General features: G+C 39.7%; 2 protein-coding genes across 6 annotated transcripts in view; one reads left to right on the top strand and one right to left on the bottom strand.

Annotated features, from left to right (window-relative positions):
- LOC134208981 (probable chitinase 10) overlaps positions 1 to 20349 on the bottom strand; it is a 232828-nt gene that overhangs the window by 207747 nt on the left and 4732 nt on the right. The window lies entirely within an intron of this gene.
- Positions 10400 to 11280, top strand: LOC134214514 (general odorant-binding protein 67-like). The gene is made up of 4 exons (XM_062693873.1): positions 10400 to 10488; positions 10552 to 10746; positions 10809 to 11051; positions 11118 to 11280. The coding sequence occupies exons 1-4, from the start codon at positions 10438 to 10440 to the stop codon at positions 11226 to 11228; spliced, it is 600 nt and encodes a 199-aa protein (XP_062549857.1). The 5' UTR covers positions 10400 to 10437; the 3' UTR covers positions 11229 to 11280.

The raw sequence follows: 20349 nt of genomic DNA, 5'->3' as shown, positions 1-20349 counted from the left end.
TCTGTGCTTGTTTTATGGGGTATGATTTTAGGTTTTTTCAAATACTGATAGCCATGTATATTATGTACCGTAGTTCGGGGTGACATTGAGCCTAGGGGGTAAAATTGGACCAAAAACGAAAAAGGTTTCCTCTCTTAATATCTTAGAAACCGTTACGAATATTGATGAAAACTTTAAACTATTAAAAAGAATATTAAAATTCACGTCTAACAAATCGGAAAACAAGTTCCAAGAGCTAATTGTAATTGTACCATAATGCTAGGAATTCGATTGTAAAACTATTGCTCGAACAAACCTGTAATAAAATAGTGTCAGTGATGCCCCACAGATCTATAACATAACTAGTCTCGAGTTCTATTTCATATAGAAAGCCTAATGCAGAATGTTTTTCTCTCAATTGTGTTCTACAAGAGAACTTTATTTTATATGGCCTAATGTTAAAATTCCTAAATTTATGTTCATTCGAAAGCTGATAGCGAGTATTTTAAGGATCCGAGTTGAATTCTTCAGAAAGATAGACCCCTCGATGTATAACTATCGAAATCATGTTTATGAACCCCTGGATTTTTGTCAATTATTGTCTCACCAAAACTATCATAACTCCAACATTTCTCAACTGGTCATAGAGATCAGCATACCGTTGGAAAGAGGAAGAGTGTATCCTCAATTTGTAATAACAAAAATACAAGCAACCATGTTGAATGTGGCCTTTTTTAAAAACTATTTTTCCGCCAGGTTCGCAACCACCGATTTTGAATACACCGATGGGAAGTCTAGCTTATATTGTGCATTGCGTCCAAAAATGTGAGGTGTATGTTTTTTCTATCAAAAGTTATGTACGATTTAGCAATACCAAAATATTGAATTATTTAATACAATAACTTGAATACGGCTCCGTTATGCACAAAACTTTTGAGCCCTTCAAATGAAATACTGATGTAGACATGCTTTTAATTTTTCAAACATATTTGGTTCAGAAAAGTGTATGAAATCTAAGGGACTGATGTCGTAGTATCATATTAACCATACAAATAATGTTCGCTGATCAGATGGGCCTTCAAAAAATAATTTGGCACACAAAAAAATAATGAAAACTAAGAAGTGCGTAAAAAATAAAGACATGGAAAATTGCACTATTTTGGGCGCACATGGATATTTTCCAACAAGTGCACCCTAAATGTATGCAATTTCTATAGCATTATGTCAGTTTCTATAGCATACATCATATAAAAAGTGACATAATGCAATGGAAATCGCATACATTCAGGCGATAATATCGTTTAAATTTACGCTCTTTTTGGCATTCCCTTTATGTGCATTACTTTCGTGTAAATTTCAACAACTTTTTCTATCTGTGTAGATCGTACATAACTTTTGATAGAAAAAACATATATCTGAGAATTCCAGATAAAATGCACAATATAAGCAAAGCTTTCCATCGATGTATTATTATTGAAAATCGTTGGTTGCTAACCAGGCGAAAAAAAAAGTTTTCAAAATGAAATCCAAGATGGCGGCTAAATTTAACATGTTTGGCTGTATTTTTATTATTACAAATTGAGAGTACACTCTTCTTCTTTCCAACGATAGCTGATCTTTATGATCGGTTGAGAAATGTTGGAGTTATGACAGTTTTGGTGAGTCAATAATTGACAAAAATCGAGGGGTCACTTACATTGATTTCGTGTATAACTAACAAAGGGTTCATCTTCCTAAAGAGTTCATCTCGGATCCTTAATGTGCTCGCCGAAAGTTTTCGAATGAATATAAATTTAGGCATTTTTAAGAACTTCGTGCAAATAGTGGGCCGGTCTCAACGAGAATCACTCCTCACTCATTATTTTTTCTTCACTCAGTGGTAAATTTATTATTCAAGATCGTACCAAACTAATAAAAACTTGATTCCAAGGTTAACTACCAGAGCTTTATAACATTTCCTTCTTCTTGGGGCCCAATGTCTCCCCCAATAACGAAACACAAAGTTTTGGAATCAAAAATCAAACAATTACCAAATCTTTATTGATAAGTTTTTATTGGAATTGGAATACATCCGCCATTACGCGTTTTTGTCCAAAGTACATCCTGGGGCTCGCGAAGGTACCTCTTGGGGTACATGTACCTCAAGTTCAGAACCGCTTAGATTAAGTATAAAACACGAAACAATATCATTCAGTAAATATTTAGATTTGGGATCCTCAGTAGCCTTGCGAGCAAAAGCGTAGGATTTCCAATCCGGAAATGGCGAGTTCAATTCTTGGTCCGGTCTAGGATGTTTTCGGGTGAGAAACATTCTCGATTCCCTCACCTTCCACACAATATATACCCAATATTTTTTTACACGGTTGGTACTTTTTAATTTCCCGGTTAACCTAATTTTTCACAGCTTTTCAAATACCACCAGAATTTCCTTAGATTTTTTGTCATTTGAGATTAGCTCATAGTTTCATTAACGCTAAACGTCTTAATCGAATAAAAACCACCCGTGTAAAAAAGAACTGGGTGTACACACTAATGCAATGGGGCGGGCATAGTAAAGCTTTCAATTATTAATTGAGGAAATGCTAATAGAATACTCAGTTGAAAAGCAGGCCGATTTGAAAACGTTATTTATATTATCCATGAGGGGGTGGGAGGGGGTTTCATCCGAAATCAGCGAATCTGCTAGATGGGTTGCATACCATATGTTTGGAAACCTCTGCTCAAGAGGAAGTCAAGATTATGCGATATGAATACACAGAACCGGTTTGCACGAGGAGACCGTGAGGAACAACATCAAATGTCAACCGAACAATCGAAATAGAAATATTAGTTCGATGCAAACGATCCCACTGGTAGATCCGATGGATGAACGCTAATTGGTGAGTTTTTGGTACCGTGGATAATCAAATTTCGGACACACTCAAACTTCGGACGCTTCAATTCGTATGGGAAATTTTCTGAAATATTTCATCGAAATGTTTCGTCAAGCTGAATCGGAAGGACTAATAGTTTTAGCTTGTTTTAGTATAGTTACATTAAAATAAGATGTGTTAAAACAATACGACGAAATGATTAAAAGACAGTCTGAGCTGTGCAGTGAGAATTGTTCTCAATTATTCTTCCCGGTACTGTGTAATCAAGTGTCCGAAGTTTGAATCTTTGTGTCCGAAATATGAATCCAACTTCGCCGATGTCCGAGGTTTGATTCAAACAGAAGCCGGACATTTTCATAAATTGCAAACATTCTTCGCAATATCTTGCACATATTAGATACGTAGCTCAAAGATTAATACTATGCTTAGTGATTGCAATGGTGATTTAAACGGTGTGATTTAAAATGTGAGTGAACAGGATGATTATATATCAGAAAGTGCTTAAGCGTCCGAAGTTTGAGTTTGCACGGTATGATAATTCAAAGCCGAATAATTCGAACTCGTTTTTAACTGTGTCTTTACCCAAATGTTTCTTACTGATCACAAAATCGTGAGTTTTGCAAGTGATCCTATAATCTCGTATACAAGGTGTAATGTAAAGGCTATAGAATCACTTCAAAACCGAATTTTCCACTGAAAAGGTCTGAATACATGTTCTCGGTTGAGTCCTTAAATGATATATTATTTGTTATACAGACTGAAGGAGCATTATGAAACCTTCGAGCTATTTCCTAACCATCACACTTGCCAATCGACGTTTCTTTGACTCTTAATCAGCAATCCTGATCTGCTGAACAAAAGTACCAACAAATTTACTTCAACTGATAAACCCTTCAAATATTGTTCAAGTTGGACATCCAAGTATTCGTCGCGAACTACCTAATTTGAATATAATAAATGAAGACCAACGCATTTTGTGGAGACTCCTTGAATGAATCCCATTTCTTTAAAGTTTTACACATTCTTCAATTTTGTTGAATTGGTACTATTTTCTATGCAGCCCAAATGAACTCTATGAAAAGTTTTGAATATTTTGATATTTTTTTGATCAAAATCTGTACTGTGTAAGCATATGCGGTATTTCGAAAAATTTCGTTTCAGGTGGCTCGAAACGAAATTCCGCGGAATTTCGCGGAATTTGGGCATGGCGAAATCTGATTTCTTCATTTCGTTTCGTTTCGTGAAATTACAAAAATTTCGCTAGAAAAAAATTACTTCTCACGAAATTTAACGGAATTCCGCGGAATTTCGAAACAAATTTAAATTTAAACCATACTTTATATTATCAAAAATTTTGGCTGCGCCGCTGAACTAAATCATAAAATTATTTTTAAAACTTTATGTTATGCATTTTTTTCTATTAACGCTTACTTCTTTTTCTTCAATGGTCCTAGATTCCAACTGGAACTTGATCTGCTTAGTATCTATTCTATTAGCAGTGTGAGCGCCGGTTAAAATACCGTTGGCGGCGGCGTTTGTCAGAATTTTGGCCGGCGGCGGCAGCGTTTTCGGCGTCACACCGGAAGCCTTTTAGCCGACGGCGGCGGCAGCGTGAATCGGCGTGGCAATTTGTTATTACAATCATCCGGAGTTTTCACGGAAAAATGTTCGGATACTGCATAGGAAATTTAATGGAATTTGCATTTATTTTCCAATTGCTACACGGAGAAAAATGTGTTAGAATCAACCATATGGATTCTGCAACAATAAAAATATTTATTGTTGATACAACCACAAATAGGATTGAATCAAAAATACGGTCCATACGCGATAGTTCACTGGTTTTTTTTTCTTGAATTATACTAACAGACTAGATACAGTCTAGTTGATTCAACTCTCGAATACATTTGTTTCAACCATGCTTCCCAGCTATCACTGTCAAATAATCAGGGATCGTAATGCTCACTCATTCTCACGAGCAGATGATGCTCACTTACGCAGATTTTCACCGCTGAATCATTCTGCGGGAAAGCAAAAAAGGCCTGATAGAACTGTTTGTCCCTCACTGTTCGATACGCGAAAAGTTGATTTGCTTGTATTCTCACTTCTTTTATCTTTTTCGTGCCTTCACCATTGCAGACAAGGGTAGCCTTTATGGAACAAATACCTATCCCAACAAGCAGTCGTGGAGGTATGGCTACCCAGTGCTATTTTTGTTGGTGTTCTAGGTTCTAATCCCATTGCGGCTTTAATTTTTTGCATAACCGCACACTGAAAATTATCGTGAAAAACGAATGAGACGTAAGAATGATGAAATGATAAAAAAATGTCATCAAGTAGGCACATTTTCGTTTATTTTTCAAGCCTGTTTTAAAGAAGAAAGAACAAGTGAAATCTCGCTTAACTTTTCAAAAGGACCTAAGTAACATTTTTTTCATGAATTAATTTGAATAGCGCAATCAATGGAACAACATGAAAGCTTTTGATTGCCGTACTCAAATTAATTCATGAAAAAAATGTTACTTAGGTCCTTTTGAAAAGTTAAGCGAGAAATGTTTCTTGCCACAGACTGCCAACCAAAAAAGATTCTCCTTCGACCCAAAAATCGCTTGTTTTTGTCTCACCGAAACGAAAAGTACGAACCGTGCAAATAATACATCAGAACAACAATATTCATGGTTGTTTTACTTATGAAATTTCTACGAATCTAATTTATCGAAAATATGACGACATCATATTTTGTGGGCTTCGTGGCCATGCGGTTAGCGACGTCAGTCGTCCAGACACATGTGCTGTGGAGTGTGGGTTCGATTCCCGTCTCGGTAAAAAGGAAACTTTTCGTGGTCGAAAAATTCTCTACTGGTCCATTAAGTGTTATGTGTCCGTTGTCTAAGTTTTCAGTCTGTACGACCTCTGTTGGAAGACGGCTTTCCTGCCGTTTTTTATCAACAGAAGAGGAAAAAGTGACTACAAGCGAGTTATCTTTATGGCGAGAGAGAGTCATCTACCGTATATCATAAGTCATAAGAACGAAATATTTATTGTTTAAGTCATACGATGCAGGATTGAATCAACAATGTCCTCGTTGTTCGAAGCAACAAAGGAACAGTTGTTTCAATCGTACAGTATTCTTCCGCGTGATATATATTTTCCACTGAACCTTTTTAGAACTTAAACATTCAATTATTATTATTTTTCGAAAAGCTCTTTTGTTTTTCGGAATTTTTTTATTCTTTGAATTTCTACGGGATATTCTTTGTTTTGCTCATAGGAAATTCTTCGAAAATTCTTCAGAAAATACAAAAGGGTCCTTTGGCCGAAAATCATTCGACGGAAAGACATTTCGTTCGAAACGGTCATAGATGAAGAACGGTTTGACCAAAAATTTCATTTGGCCAAAGCGACAATCGGCCAGAAAAAACGTTATCTCTAACTGGTTGTTGGCTGAAATTGTCGTTTGGCCGAATGAGTCAACAGGCCGAAAAAGCCGTTTGGTCGTTTGACAGAAAGGGCCATTTGGACGAATGGATCATACGACTAAATGGCCTAAATTGCCAAATGACTTTTTCGGCCAAAGGACCTTTTCGGCAAACGGTATTTTCGGTCAAATGACCTATTTTGCCAAATGACTTTTTTCGGCCAAATGACTAAACGATATTTTCGTTAAATGACATTTTCGGCCAGACGAGTCTAATGCTTTATTTGGCCAAATACTTTTTGGCCAAACGGCCCTTTCTGTCGTTTGGTCGAAAGTCATTCGGCGAAAACCATTTGTTCGAATGTCGCTTGGCCAACTAACACTGTAAGCCGAGCTGAGCCATTTGGCGGAATTATTTGTATTTGTATTTATTTATTTGGAATTATGTAAACGTTTGTCCGAAACGGTTGTTGGGTCGAAAATGGTTTGACCGAGAATGTAATTTGGCCAACAAAGTTGTTTGACCTAGCAACCCTGTAGACTGAAACTGCCATTTGGTCGAAATAGGGTAAAATGCCCAATAGTGGACCCCCTAGTAGCGAAATTTTGCTCTTCCTGGCATGAAGAGTGGAAATTTTCAAAATATTAATTTTGCGTGGTATCTAATATCAAGCTCTGCATCTCCTCTTCACGATACATACATAAAACACTCAAATACTCGACGTTATTCTTTGAAATTAACATTGTAAAGTTGGACTAAACTTGCCCTATAGTAGACCCCCTGGGGGTCCATAATAGGAAATTGCTTCCCTATAGTCGACACTTCATTTGATTTTCATGTTTCGTTTCGGGACGTTCTTCACCCCTATTATGGACCCCCCAAAATATTCCTATAATGGACACTCTCGTGTTTATTTTTTATAGAATTGTAAAAAATCAACTATTTTTACTTTCCATAGCATTTTCAATGCATGTAATCAAATCATAGGACTGTAAGGTAGGTTCTCCCGATGGAATTTCACAGCAAAATGTTTCCATTGTGTTGTATTAATGAAAAAATGTCTGGAGGGTCCACTATTGGTTGGGGGTCCACTATTGGGCACTTTACCCTAATTGTTTGGCCGAAAATGACGTTTTTTTTCGAATAAATCATTTAGCCGAATTGACCTTTCTGCAAAACACTCCGACACTTTAGACAAGATGTTCATTTTGGCCAAATTGTTCTTTCTATCAAATAACTTTTTCGGTCAACTGAGCTATTCGGTAAACGGATTCTTTTAGCCACAGGAACTGTTCGGCTGAACGACATTGTCGACAGTATGTACCTTTCGATCAAACGACAATTTCGGCGAAATAAGTTTAGGCTAGATGGGTTTTAGCTAAATGGTTTGTTCGGTCAAATGCCACGTTGGGCCAAACAAGATTTGGCTTTTGGCCAAATGTCTTTCTGTCAACAACCCTTCTTCTCTTACTTTATTTCAACGAGAAATTCTTTGGATTTCAATGGAAATCTTAAAACATGGAGAAAAAAGTTAAAAAAACAAGTAATCCTTCAGAATTTGCACTCGAAGTTCTTCTAAAGTATTTTCAAGGAAATCATTGGTATTTTCAAGAAAATTTCAGTGGAGTTTCAACGTGATGAGTTAGGGATCTCTATCGGATTTCTTCGAATTTCAGTCGGCGTGGAAAATCATAGTCCAGCAGCGTGCCAAAAACTGTCGGCGGCGGCGGCGCACACCTCTAATTAGCACTTCCTCAGTTATTAATTGAAAACTTTTCTATGTCCGCCATTGCATGAGTATGTATCTTGTGTGGCAAGAAAATGGATACACTATGTCCAGGGTGTCGAGAAAGTTTCCAACCCGAAAACATCTTTGACCAGACCGAGAATCGAGCTCGCCATCTCCGGATTGGCAATCCTACTCCTTTGCTCGCATAGCTATTTGAGATGCTTACTACATAACCCCGTCAAATACGTATTTAGTTTTCTTCTATAAAACGTCTTCAGTATTTTGGTAGAAATATCTAACAGAAAACGAAAAGTATCTTAAACTATTCTATCCTATTTGTGTAAATGTAACCAGATATGAATCAGATCAGTATAACGTTGTCAAAGATGCAAAGTCGTGTCGTGGATTCCAAGGGCCCTTTTGAAGTCATTTTTCAGCGCCTCTTATTAATAACCGATTTCTTCGTCTCCACTTCGTCCTCAAACCAGGTTTAAGGACATGGGAAGTACCGCTTAAGAGTTAAGGAGGTCCTAAGGATTGACTGTAAGCACATGACCGGCATCATTATTGATCATGAATTGGAAACTCCGAAGCAAGTGAATAACTTTTTTTATCCAGAGTAGATTACACCCAGTTATTTATCGACACTGTTGGTTTTTACTCGATTACGACCTTTAGCGTCAATGAAATTATGAGTTGACCTATGAAAAAATTCACAAAAAAATTAAGAAAATTCAGGTGAAATTAGGTTTTTAACGAAATTTGAAACGAAAAACCAAACAATTCCTTTATTTTTATATACTTACTAATATAAAACTGAACTGATTGATCAGATTCGGGAGCACACACTCCACGATGTATTGCTTTGAAAGCGGCACAAATGCTGGGGTCAAGGATGTTATCGATCATTTAGTAATCTGCGTTCGATCATTTAGTAGTTTGTCAATAACTCATTCCAGAGGCTAAATTTCAAAATGTGTTGTATGGTGGACTTTTAGTGCGAAATTTTTGCTACAACTCTCCTGAACAGGTCGATGTTCGAGTTCCACTGCTAAAGGAGTTACGGTGCTAGTTGCTATACTTATACTAAATGATAACAAAATATGCAATCATTTAGTCTAAGTTACAGCTACTAGCTCTATAGCTTCGTTATTAGTGAAATTCAAACAACGAACTGTTAGGCAGAGTTGTAGATAAACCTTCGCACTAGAAGTCCACCATACAACACATTTTGAAATTTAGCCTCTGGAATGAGTCATTGAAAAATTACTAAATGATCGAAGGCAGATTCCTAAATGATCGATAACATCCTTGGCTGGGGTGTTGCCGTATTGCCAATGGTATATAAACGGGAACGAAGCGATTTATCACAAAATACTTCTTCTTTTATTATAACTCTATTTATCGCAAAACAGTTTTTTGACTTTTAAAAGTGAAATCGAAATTCCGTACATAATATAAAACCAATTTAATAAAAATTCCGCGGAAAAATAATAAAATTTCGTTTCGTTTCGAAAAAATTCGAATTAAATGGACCCTGATTTAGTATCGTTTCGAAGACTCGAAAGTTAATCTATGTTTCGTTTCGTTTCGCTTCAAATCAACATAGACATTTTGAATTTCGTTTCGTTTCGTTAGGAAAAAGTGTGTTATCGCATACCCTTAGTACTGTGACGAACTTTTTGTGTTCTATCGAATATTGTATGCATAACAACTTCTTCGGGATATAACATCTGTTGTTGCGTTAAACATTTTACATATTGATAATTTTCTTCTAGTGCGCAAATCGATTGGAAATTTTTAATCTGTTGAGGTACATCCTTTTTCCTAATTTAAAATTCATATCATCATAGAGGATTTTGTTGTTTCCCACCATCGGTGTTCTTTTTATGACTACTTCAATTTGTCATTACTTTTGAATGTCCTTCAATAATAAAACATGACGATTGTGTTTCAGACAAACTGCAGAACAAACTGAATGATTTAGATGTTTCCTCTATTATCTAGTATTTGAAGTTATCTTTTCTTCCATGTCACAGTTCGACTTCATGCGGGAAAAGTGACACGTTCATAGTTGATGTTTTGCTCGATTATCGCCAAAATATCTTCTCATTCATGATTTTTACACCTAAAAAGTGATGCACCATGCGACGATGATGTAATGGAAGGAAAATTAAGTCCAGACTAGTTGCCAGACGTCTAAATGCGAATTCAATTGAGAACAACTTGCCAATTTCACTATCATTATTCACACACCGAACAATTCAAACGTAATGAATTAACCGTTTGAACCATTTTTTTCAATGTTCAAGGCCTAATTTCACGGTCAGTAATTCGAAGCTGAAATTTAGTTTAAAAGCTGCTGTGCTGCGTTTCATTCATCGTAGAGCAGTGCTTATCTCGGTTCAGTACAGACGGAAGCAATTTCATTGATAACATGAAGCTCATCATAGTTCTGGTTGCGACCTTCATTGGGTCGCTTTCCACGGTATAAGCAATCGTTGTCTAGAAACAAATCCTTTTTTTTACCGATGAATTATATCCTCATCAGGTTTCCGGCCAACAACAAATCAACCAGGAGTGCTTCACCCGGCCAAACAATAAGGACCCGAAAGAGTGTTGCAAACTTCCGGACGTCAAGGCACCACATGAGAAGTTCGCGTCTTGTATGCAGAAGTTCCCGAAACCTAGTGGTCCGCCACCATCCTCGGGTAGCCCCCCGCAAGGTCCTCCCCCTGGCTTCAATGTAAAGTTATTGCAAAAACGTACTCCGTTCCATAATCTAAGCTGATCGATTTCTCCTCGTAGTGTATGGCACAGTGCATCCTGGAACAGGAAGGCGTCATGACTAACGGAGTGATTAGTAAGGATGCTGCTACCTCGGTTTGGGTAGCCCTGGTGGGATCATCACCCGATTGGCAGACGGCTGCCAAATCGGCCATCGACACATGCTATCAGCAAATAGCTTCGTTGGGAACTCAGAAGGACAGTTCCGGATGCAGCGTGGCTGCCGGTGTCTTCAAGGAATGTTTGCCCACGACGATGTTCTCGGTGAGTGTTGGGGATAAGTGGAGCGACAGGAAAATATGTAAATTGAATTTTTTTTTTATTTTTCAGAATTGTCCAGCTTCTTCTTGGACCGCTAGTGCTGAATGCGACCAGCTGAAGGCCCATTTGGCGAAAGGATGTCCTTTGATGACTTTGTTTAAGGGCCCACCTCCACAGTAAATATTGATGTTTTGGTAAAAGAGGCTAATGGATTATTGATTTTCTTTAATAAAAAAAATCTGCATTACAAAGAAGGTTGGTTTATTATACGGTGGTCATTGCGGTCTTTTAGTACACTTTGATTGTAGTTGCTAAAAGTAAATTATTATTGAAACTTCATCTTCAACGGCCATATTATTATTGCCGTACTTACTAATGCATGATGGAAGTTAGTAGAAAGAACTCGTCAGCTTAGCAAGCGGATCGAAGTATGCTGCGTTGACGAATACACGCAACAGTATTTGCTCTCGTCATTTTTTCTTTGGAACATTTATGCCTTGGAATTTAAACAGCCCAAAATCAAAAGACATCGGAGCACTTCTACAGTTATTAATTGCGAGGTTTCTAAGCCAGGTTACCATTTTTGCATTTGTATATCATGACGCTAGCACGATGATACTTTTATGCCCAGGGAAGTCGAGACAATTTCCAATCCGAAAATTGCCTAGACCGGCACCGGGAATTGAACGCAGCCACCCTCAGCATGGTCTTGCTTTGTAGCCGCGCGTCTTACCGCATGGCTAAGAAAAATTAACCACATGAGCATATTTGTGAGCATTATTAATTGTGGGGGCAGCAGGGACTATGTCCAAGGGCTTTACGATCCCTCCCCAGGCCATCTGCGAGTTGTGGCCTACCTAGGATGTGGTGGGGTTTGACAGTGGGCCCTGTTAAACCTCTATAAAAAGCTGCATGTATCCGCAAGTAGGCTCCGCCAAAGCGACCGTGTGCCGCTCAAAGCGCACAAGCCCAAGTCCTGGTGTTAGGTGGGACGCTACGAGACAGGAGGTTTGCGCAGGCCCAATACGCCGCCTTTAAAAACAACCATTACGAACGACATAGAAGATAATACGACTCGATACAATCGGCAACGACCTAGGCGACGAATAAAGGATCACGATTGGAAGCTTGGAACATGGAACTGCAAGTCGCTAGGCTTCGCAGGTTGCGATAGGATAATCTACGATGAATTACATCCCCGCAACTTTGATGTCGTAGCGCTGCAGGAAATCGGCTGGACAGGACAGAAAGTGTGAAAAAGCGGGCATCGAGCGGCTACCTTCTACCAAAGCTGTGGCACCACCAACGAGCTGGGAACCGGCTTCATAATGCTGGGAAAGATGCGCCAACGCGTGATTGGGTGGCAGCTAATCAACGCAAGGATGTGCAAGCTGAGGATAAAAGGCCGTTTCTTCAACTATAGCATCATCAACGTGCACTGTCCACACGAAGGGAGACCCGACGACGAGAAAGAAGCGTTCTATGCACAGCTGGAGCAGACATACGATGGACGCCCACTGCGTGACGTCAGGTAGGAAGGGAGGAAATGTATAAACCGGTCATCGGACCGGATAGTCTGCATACCGTGTCGAACGACAACGGCCAACGATGCATAAACTTTGAAGCCTCCCGCGGAATGGTAGTTCGAAGCACTTTCTTCCACCGCAAGAGCCACATGGAAATCACCTAATCAAGTAACGGAAAACGAAATCGACGGTAAATTTTTCTCCAACATCACGAACGTACGCACTTACCGCAGAGCGAATATTGAATCCGACCACTACCTCGTTGCAGTATGTCTGCGCTCAAAACTCTCGACGGTGTACAACACGCGTCGGAGTCGTCCGCCGCGGCTAAACATTGGGCGGCTACAAGACGGTAGACTAGCCCAAGACTACGCCCAGCTGCTGGAAGTGGCACTTCCAACGGAAGCGCAGCTAGGCGCAGCATCTCTTGAAGATGGCTGGAGAGATATTCGATCCGCCATTGGTAGCACCGCAACCGCTGCACTTGGCACGGTGCCCCCGGATCAGAGAAACGACTGGTATGACGGCGAATGTGAGCAGTTAGTTGAGGAGAAGAATGCAGCATGGGGAAGATTGCTGCAAGGTCGCACGAGGGCGAACGAGGCACGATACAAACGGGCGTGGAACAGACAAAACTCGATTTTCCGGAGGAAAAAACGCCAGCAGGAAGATCGTGACCGTTAAGAGACGGAGAGACTGTACCGCGCTAATAACGCACGAAAGTTCTATGAGAATTTGAACCGTCCACGTAAGGGCAACGTGCCACAGCCTGATATGTGTAAGGATATAACCGGGAACCTTCTTACAAACGAGCGTGAGGTGATCCAAAGGTGGCGGCAGCACTACGAAGAGCACCTGAATGGCGATATGGCAAACAACGGTGGCGGTATGGTAATGAACCTTGGAGCACGCGCGCAGGATATGCGACTTCCGGCTCCGAATCTCCAGGAAATCCAGGAGGAGATCGGCCGGCTGAAAAACAACAAAGCCCATGGAGTTGACCAACTATCAGGAGAGCTGTTTAAACACGGTGGTGAAGCACTGGCTAGAGCGCTGCACTGGATGATTACCAAGGTTTGGGAGGATGAGGTTCTGTCGCAGGAGTGGATGGAAGGTGTCGTGTGTACCATCTACAAAAAGAGCGATAAGCTGGATTGTAGCAACAACCGCGCAATCACATTGCTGAACCCTCCAAGGTACTCTCCAAAATATTATGCCGCCGGCTAACACCAATTGCAAGAAGGTTCGTGGGGTAGTACCAGGCGGGATTTATGAGTGAATCCTCTACCACAGTTCAGGTGTTCGCCGTACGTCAGGTATTGCAGAAATGCCGCGAATACATCGTGCCCACACATCATCTATTCATCGACTTCAAAGCCGCATATGATACAATCGATCGGGACCAGCTATGGCAGCTAATACACGAAATAGGATTTCCGGATAAACTGATACGGTTGATCAAGGCGACGATGGATCGGGTGATGTGCTTAGTTCGAGCTTCAGGGGCATTATCGAATCCCTTCGAAACGCGCGTGTCTGCTATTCAACATCGCTTTGGAGGGAGTAATACGAAGGGCAGGGATTGACACGAGTGGTACGATTTTTACGAAGTCCGTCCAGTTATTTGGTTTCACCGACGACATTGCTATTATGGCACGTAACTTTGAGAGGATGAAGGAAGCCTACAGCAGACTGAAAAGCGAAGCCATCCATCGTTCACACCGCGCAAATCGGATGACTGCGGTGGGTCAGGCATGTTGCCAGAATGTCGGACAGTAATCCGGCGAAAATGGTTCTCGACAACGATCCGACGGGAACAAGAAGGCGAAGTGCACAGCGGGCAAGGTGAATCGATCAAGTGGAGGACGATTGGCGGACCCTCCGCAGACTGCGTGGTTGGCGACTTGCAGCCATGGACCGGGGCGAATGGAGAAGATTTTTAGGTATTGCACAGGCCACTCCGGCCTTAGTCTGGTAATACATAAATTGAAACATTTCAAGTAAATTATTCACATCGGAAAACGGTGTTGGAAAAATGGAAATTTTGTTACTTTACCAGCATATTGAACAGGTTTGCATGACCTGTTTTCAAAAGGATGAGAGAAATGTACCAGATTTCAGCAACCCACTGCACAGTGGCGGGCGCTCATACAAATCCCGGACAAAACCTGAGATTGCGTTCAAAACTTTACCACAGAGTAATTTTGAAACGTTGAATTAATTTTGAGGTTAAAATGGTTATCCAACATACTTTATGTTATCCAAGGGCTTCCGCAAGCCCAAGCCCTAGGATCTAGAGCAAAGACAGCATCCTCGTTCTAACATTGCACCAGTCGATTTCCCGCTTTGGCGCAGCAATGCGCAATTCACCACACTAACCACCGGAAAGTGGACAAACAGATTTTAATACATAATACCAGATCTTTTCGAATCTTTCCCAAAAAAGTTTAGCCTAATTTCATTTTCCCATACATATTTGTTCGGGAGACATCTTACGGAATGAGCTTCAACAAGACACCAAAAATTAAATTCACAAGCTTCAATTAATACATTTTCGAACTAGCTCATTCAATATATATGTTAAATTAAAAAAAATATGGGCTTTACGGAAATCACGACTGTGCCAAAGTGCTTTATTGTAAGTGCAAGTCATTGAGATGTTGGACGATATCTGCTAGAAAAGCCAAGTCACTCATCTATTCAGGATCATACACCTCAAGCAGTAGTTCTCCTTTGTCTTGTAAAAATATTGCCATTTTCTTTTCGAAAAATAATCTCAAGCGTGGCACCAAGGCTTAGTCAATGAACTTCGGAATAATACAGCAAGTCGCCGTATTTGTCATTTCCGTCAACACCATCCATTTATAATTGGTGGGGGTTGAGTTCCCTAACGTTGATAAAGTCGATTGTCCTAATAACAAGAGGAATATTGTTCGTTTTCGCATATCGATTCTTTTGGTAAATATGCAATATGGCAGGGAAGTATGACTATACCTTTGTGATCATTTTTCCATGCTTAGAATAGTCACAACGCCATTGGTTTTTCTTGTCATTGATTGCAGGTGCTCCATCAATCGTAAGGTCACTTAAGTTTTCGAATGAGAAAAAAAAGTCCTTCGCACAGGTCTTATCAGCCCTCAGGTTTTTCTCGTAAGTTGCTCCCTGCATAGGGATCAAAGCTGCCAATTTCTCTGTCATTCGAAGACGACCATCAATTCGTCTTATGTAGACAGCCACCTTTGCCAAGTTTTTCACGTCAGTATTTTCATTGTTAGCGAGAGAGTAGAATATGAAGCAGGCGGCTTATTCACGTAACGTAGCTTTCAAATCTTTTGCGAGAACTTGTACTCTTCACCGTGTTTCATGCAAACTAAGGGCCGATGTGCACGTAGCGTTTTTTTTTAAGCTGCGTTAACGTCGCGTCCACGCAAGGTACCCAGCATCAAATAAAGTAATGCACACGTATACGTGTGTACGACTACATTTGATGCTGGGTACCTTGCGTGGACGCGGCGATAACGCAGCTTGAAAAACCGCTACGTGGGCATCGTCCCCAAGAGGGAAGCCAGGGGCCTCATTGTGCATCTCCTTTCGACAGCTCTTTCGTATGACAGTTTACATGGTTTGCTCGTTTCGAGTCGAGGTGCGCAATGCCACCCCAGAGTAAGGGGCAAGCCAGAGTAAACGCGACGAGCGATGCGACGCGACGCGACTCACGTAAAAGAATAACAGTTATTTTCAACAGGCTGTCAAATTGCACTGTCGCGTCGCGTCGCATTGCTCGTCGCGTTTACTCTGGCTTGACCCTAATGCTACTGAAGGATGCTATTTTCTTAGGACACACGATGTAAATAACAACCGAAATGCTTTCCTTAAGAAGCTCTTCGTCCTGAAAAGGTTTCTTCCGTTTTGCCTGAATCTCACTAACAAAAAAAACTGGTCCGTACTGTATTTTCTGACTTCGTACTTGCTCGAGTGAAGAAAGTTTGTTGTTTTGATATTTTTTTATTCCTTCCTTTGTTTGGTAGGCACTCTGTGTTTCATAACCGCTACTGTGCCGAGATCTACTGTGATATTTTGCTGTACAGAATCCACACAGAATCTATTTTTAGATTTCCTTTATTCATTATTGTTGTCGTTGCCAGTAAATCTCATCGTGAGTCCATTGTTTATCCGTTTGTCCATGTCGTCTATCCGATGATCGTTGCATTTATCCGGGTAAGGGGTCGTACACTTATTACGTAAGCAATTTTTCTGGGTTTTTCGACCCCCCCTCCCTCCATGTAAGATTGTTTTCATACAAATGAATTTTTATTTATATGGAGCGTAATATATTAACCAACCCCCCCTCCCCCATAAGTGCTTGCGTAATATGTGTACGGCCCCTAACGTTGGAGGAAGAACAAGTTGTCAGTCGTCATCAGGCAGCCGTGACGGTAAGGCGCGTACCCCAAACGCCCACGTATGGGCTGTTGATCCGGCGACTGACGAGGGTTTGGTGGAGGGGCTGGGAATCGAACCCATGACCATCACACAATTGACATATGGGATGTGATAAACGAGACGCGAGAAGTGCAAGGTAGAAGAAGTGAAATAGCAGAATAGAGAAAAAAAGCGACGAAGGGAGAGAAGTAAAGAGTGTGGAGACTACTCAGAATATAGTTTTTTTTTCAGCCTAGATTTTCGGACATCCAAGAAATCCCTGGAGTAAGGGCTAAAGATCTATGGCGCATGTCCTTTTGGATGTGTAGAATAGAATGAGTCATCTTAAGAGATTCTGGGTCATTTATGAAATTCCTGGAGTTAGGCCTCAAGATCTACACGTGTCACTAAAGATGCATCGGACTGTTTCAAATGTGGTACATGCCCTTTTGGATGTGTAGAAAAGAATAAGTCAACGGCAGAGGTTGTGGATCATCCAAGAAAACCCTTGATATTGGCACACAGGACAGGTTACTTATGTAGATCTAAAAGCCTTATTCCAGGGATTTTTTGGACAACCAAGATTCATACTTTGGACACATTCTATTCTATGCATCGTGAAGGGCATGTTCCATATTTGAAACAATCCAAGTAACCTTTGGTTACGCATGTAGACTCAAGGCCTTATTCTAGGAATTTCTTGGTCGACCAAAAACCTATGCAGGGAACGCGTTCTATTCTATGCATCACAAAGGGCATGTACCATATTTGAAACAATCCAAGTAATCTTTGGTTCCGCGTGTAGACTCAAAGGCCTATTCCAGGGATTTCTTGAACGACCAAGAACCTATGTTGGGTACGCATTCTATTCTATGTATCATAAAGGGCATGTACCATGTTTAAAACAGTCGGATCGATTTTTTGTTGTTCCTATAGACCTTATGGCCTTAATCCAGAGGTTTCTTGGACTTTCAAGAACCTATGATGTTAACACATTCTATTCTACGTATCACAAAGGGCATATATCACATTCGAAGCAATCCGATAGATTGTTGGTTACTCATGTAGACCTTAAGATCTCGCTCCAGGAATTTATTGGAAGCGTGATACATGTATCGTGTACAGAAAATCATGATTTGGCTCCGTAATGCACAAGGTCACATGCGGCCACCAAATAAATTAAAGAATAAACATATCTTGTATGCACACATCAACTAGTTACACGAAAATTTAGCAAATAAAAAATTAACATTTCATAGGCTTTCATTGCAGTGGAAACGAGAATAGGACTTTTCATAAATTGATACTTGATTCTTCTGTCAGTTCACTGGTGTTTGTTCAAATTTTTAGGCTAGCGTGTTTTAGCTAAGCATATGCGGTATTTCGAAAAATTTCGTTTTAGGGCATTCGAAACGAAATTCCGCGGAATTCCGCGGAATTTGAGTATGGCGAAATCTGATATTCTGATTTCGTTTCGTATCGTAAAATTTGGAAAATTTCGACTGAAAAATCATACTTTTAACGAAATTTAACGGAATTTCGCGGAATTTCGAAATGAATTTTTAATAATTCAAGTTTTTAAACATAAAAAAATTCGGCTGCGCCGCTGAATAAATCATTCAAACTCTACTCAAAATTTTATACATATAAATTTCTGCACTAAATCTCACTACGTAATACAATTCTGTATCTTCAACAGAAACGCATTCAGGTTTCCACTTGAAAATTTCTTCAATGTTTTGTTGAAAGTGTTCAAGTATAAATCGTAATGCATATCTGTAAATAATATTGTTCAGTGACGTAAAAATAATTTGTACATCTCATCGTTTTGGTATGCTCTATTTTTAATTAAGTTGACTGAGTTGTGTAAATAAAATGTAATTTTTTTTCGTTTATTTTGGAGGCTCAAATGCCGTGACGGAGCGTTACGTTACGGATCCGAGATCAAGTTAAATATTACATTTCTTGATTCTAATACATAGTGTTAGTATTGGGGAAATGTAATGTATTATGAGGCGATTGTTCGATCTGTGCTTTAGTTGTGGAAACTTTTCGGTAAGCGAAATATTACTCACTGATCTACTGAGTATTGTTTGTTTTCCGTTGTCTTTTGAACGTATTCAGTTTGAACAACCATTGTTTGAAAACAGTGAGATGGAGATGGTGATATTTCAGAAGTTTTCCTGATTTAGTAGATTTTTAGATCTTTGCAGATTTAAGAATGCTCCAGATTTGGGGCATTCTCTGATATCTTATTTATTTTAGATTCTGGAACTGATTCAGATCCTTCCGATTGAGATCATTTGCATGACTTAAACTTTTACCTTCAGATATTTTTGATTCCGTATATCATGCACGCAAAAAAAGCGATCATGTACTCGTGAACTAACGAGTTCACGGTGTATTTTAAGTCACGGATTCAGGGAAATCAGTCACTTTTTCTGGACGTTCTGGACAACGTGACTGAAGCCCCTGAATACATGACTTATCGTTATCACTTATCGCGATGCATTTTTGCTGGTTCACGAATTCTGGAACTTTTGTTTTTGGGTGTGGAAATCAAGAATTTTCTCACATTTTCCAGATCCTGCAGATCCAGATTATTCATATGCTTCAAAGTTGCATCGGTTTTCTGTTACAATCGTGCCGGTGCGGCGCGTTTTCTGTAGGGCAGTTTGTTGTTAGTTTGGACGTGCTGCTGGTTTTAAAAGTTAATATTTAGCAATAAACGTAAATGTCTGCGTTTGAGTTTGTTGGCATAAAAGGCCTTTACATTATTCTCTAGGTCTGCAAAGATTTAATTTTAAGTATTATATTCATTTTTTGTCATTTTTTCATCTATTTTTTTAAGTGAAATCTTTTGTGTTTGAATCTTTCGCTTCTCTACAATAAATAATGGATAAAAAGGAAGATAAACATAGAGTTTTCAAACACATTTTTTGGAAGATTATGTACCAAATTAATTTGGTTACACTTGCCACCACCTCGTCAGAGCTACCGATTGAATAGTAACATTGCCGTCTCGATTCAATTGTCACATCATGTACTATTTTTCAGCAAACACGTACAGTTTTGACTCAAATTCCGAACACTCTTGAATTCTTTTGCAATCTTAATCCGCAGTACAAAAAAAAACGATGAAAACTTAAGTTTTAGGGCGCTAAAACGCCAGGGTTTGGGATTTGAGTTGTTTAGATACTCAAAATTTCCTTAATCCTATAACTTCAGTAGACCCTCAAGACCCTCAACTTCAGTAGGCTTAAGTTTTCTATTTTCTCTTAATTATTCAAATCTGTTACAGATTTATTTACATTCCATCTCAAATGGCAATGCAACGCAAGCAGGCTGAACCC

Source organism: Armigeres subalbatus, chromosome 2 (assembly GCF_024139115.2).
Source record: "Armigeres subalbatus isolate Guangzhou_Male chromosome 2, GZ_Asu_2, whole genome shotgun sequence".
Classification (NCBI taxonomy): Eukaryota; Metazoa; Arthropoda; class Insecta; order Diptera; family Culicidae; genus Armigeres; species Armigeres subalbatus.
The sequence above is the reverse complement of the archived record's forward strand: the minus strand, read 5'-3'. Positions and strand labels throughout refer to the sequence as shown.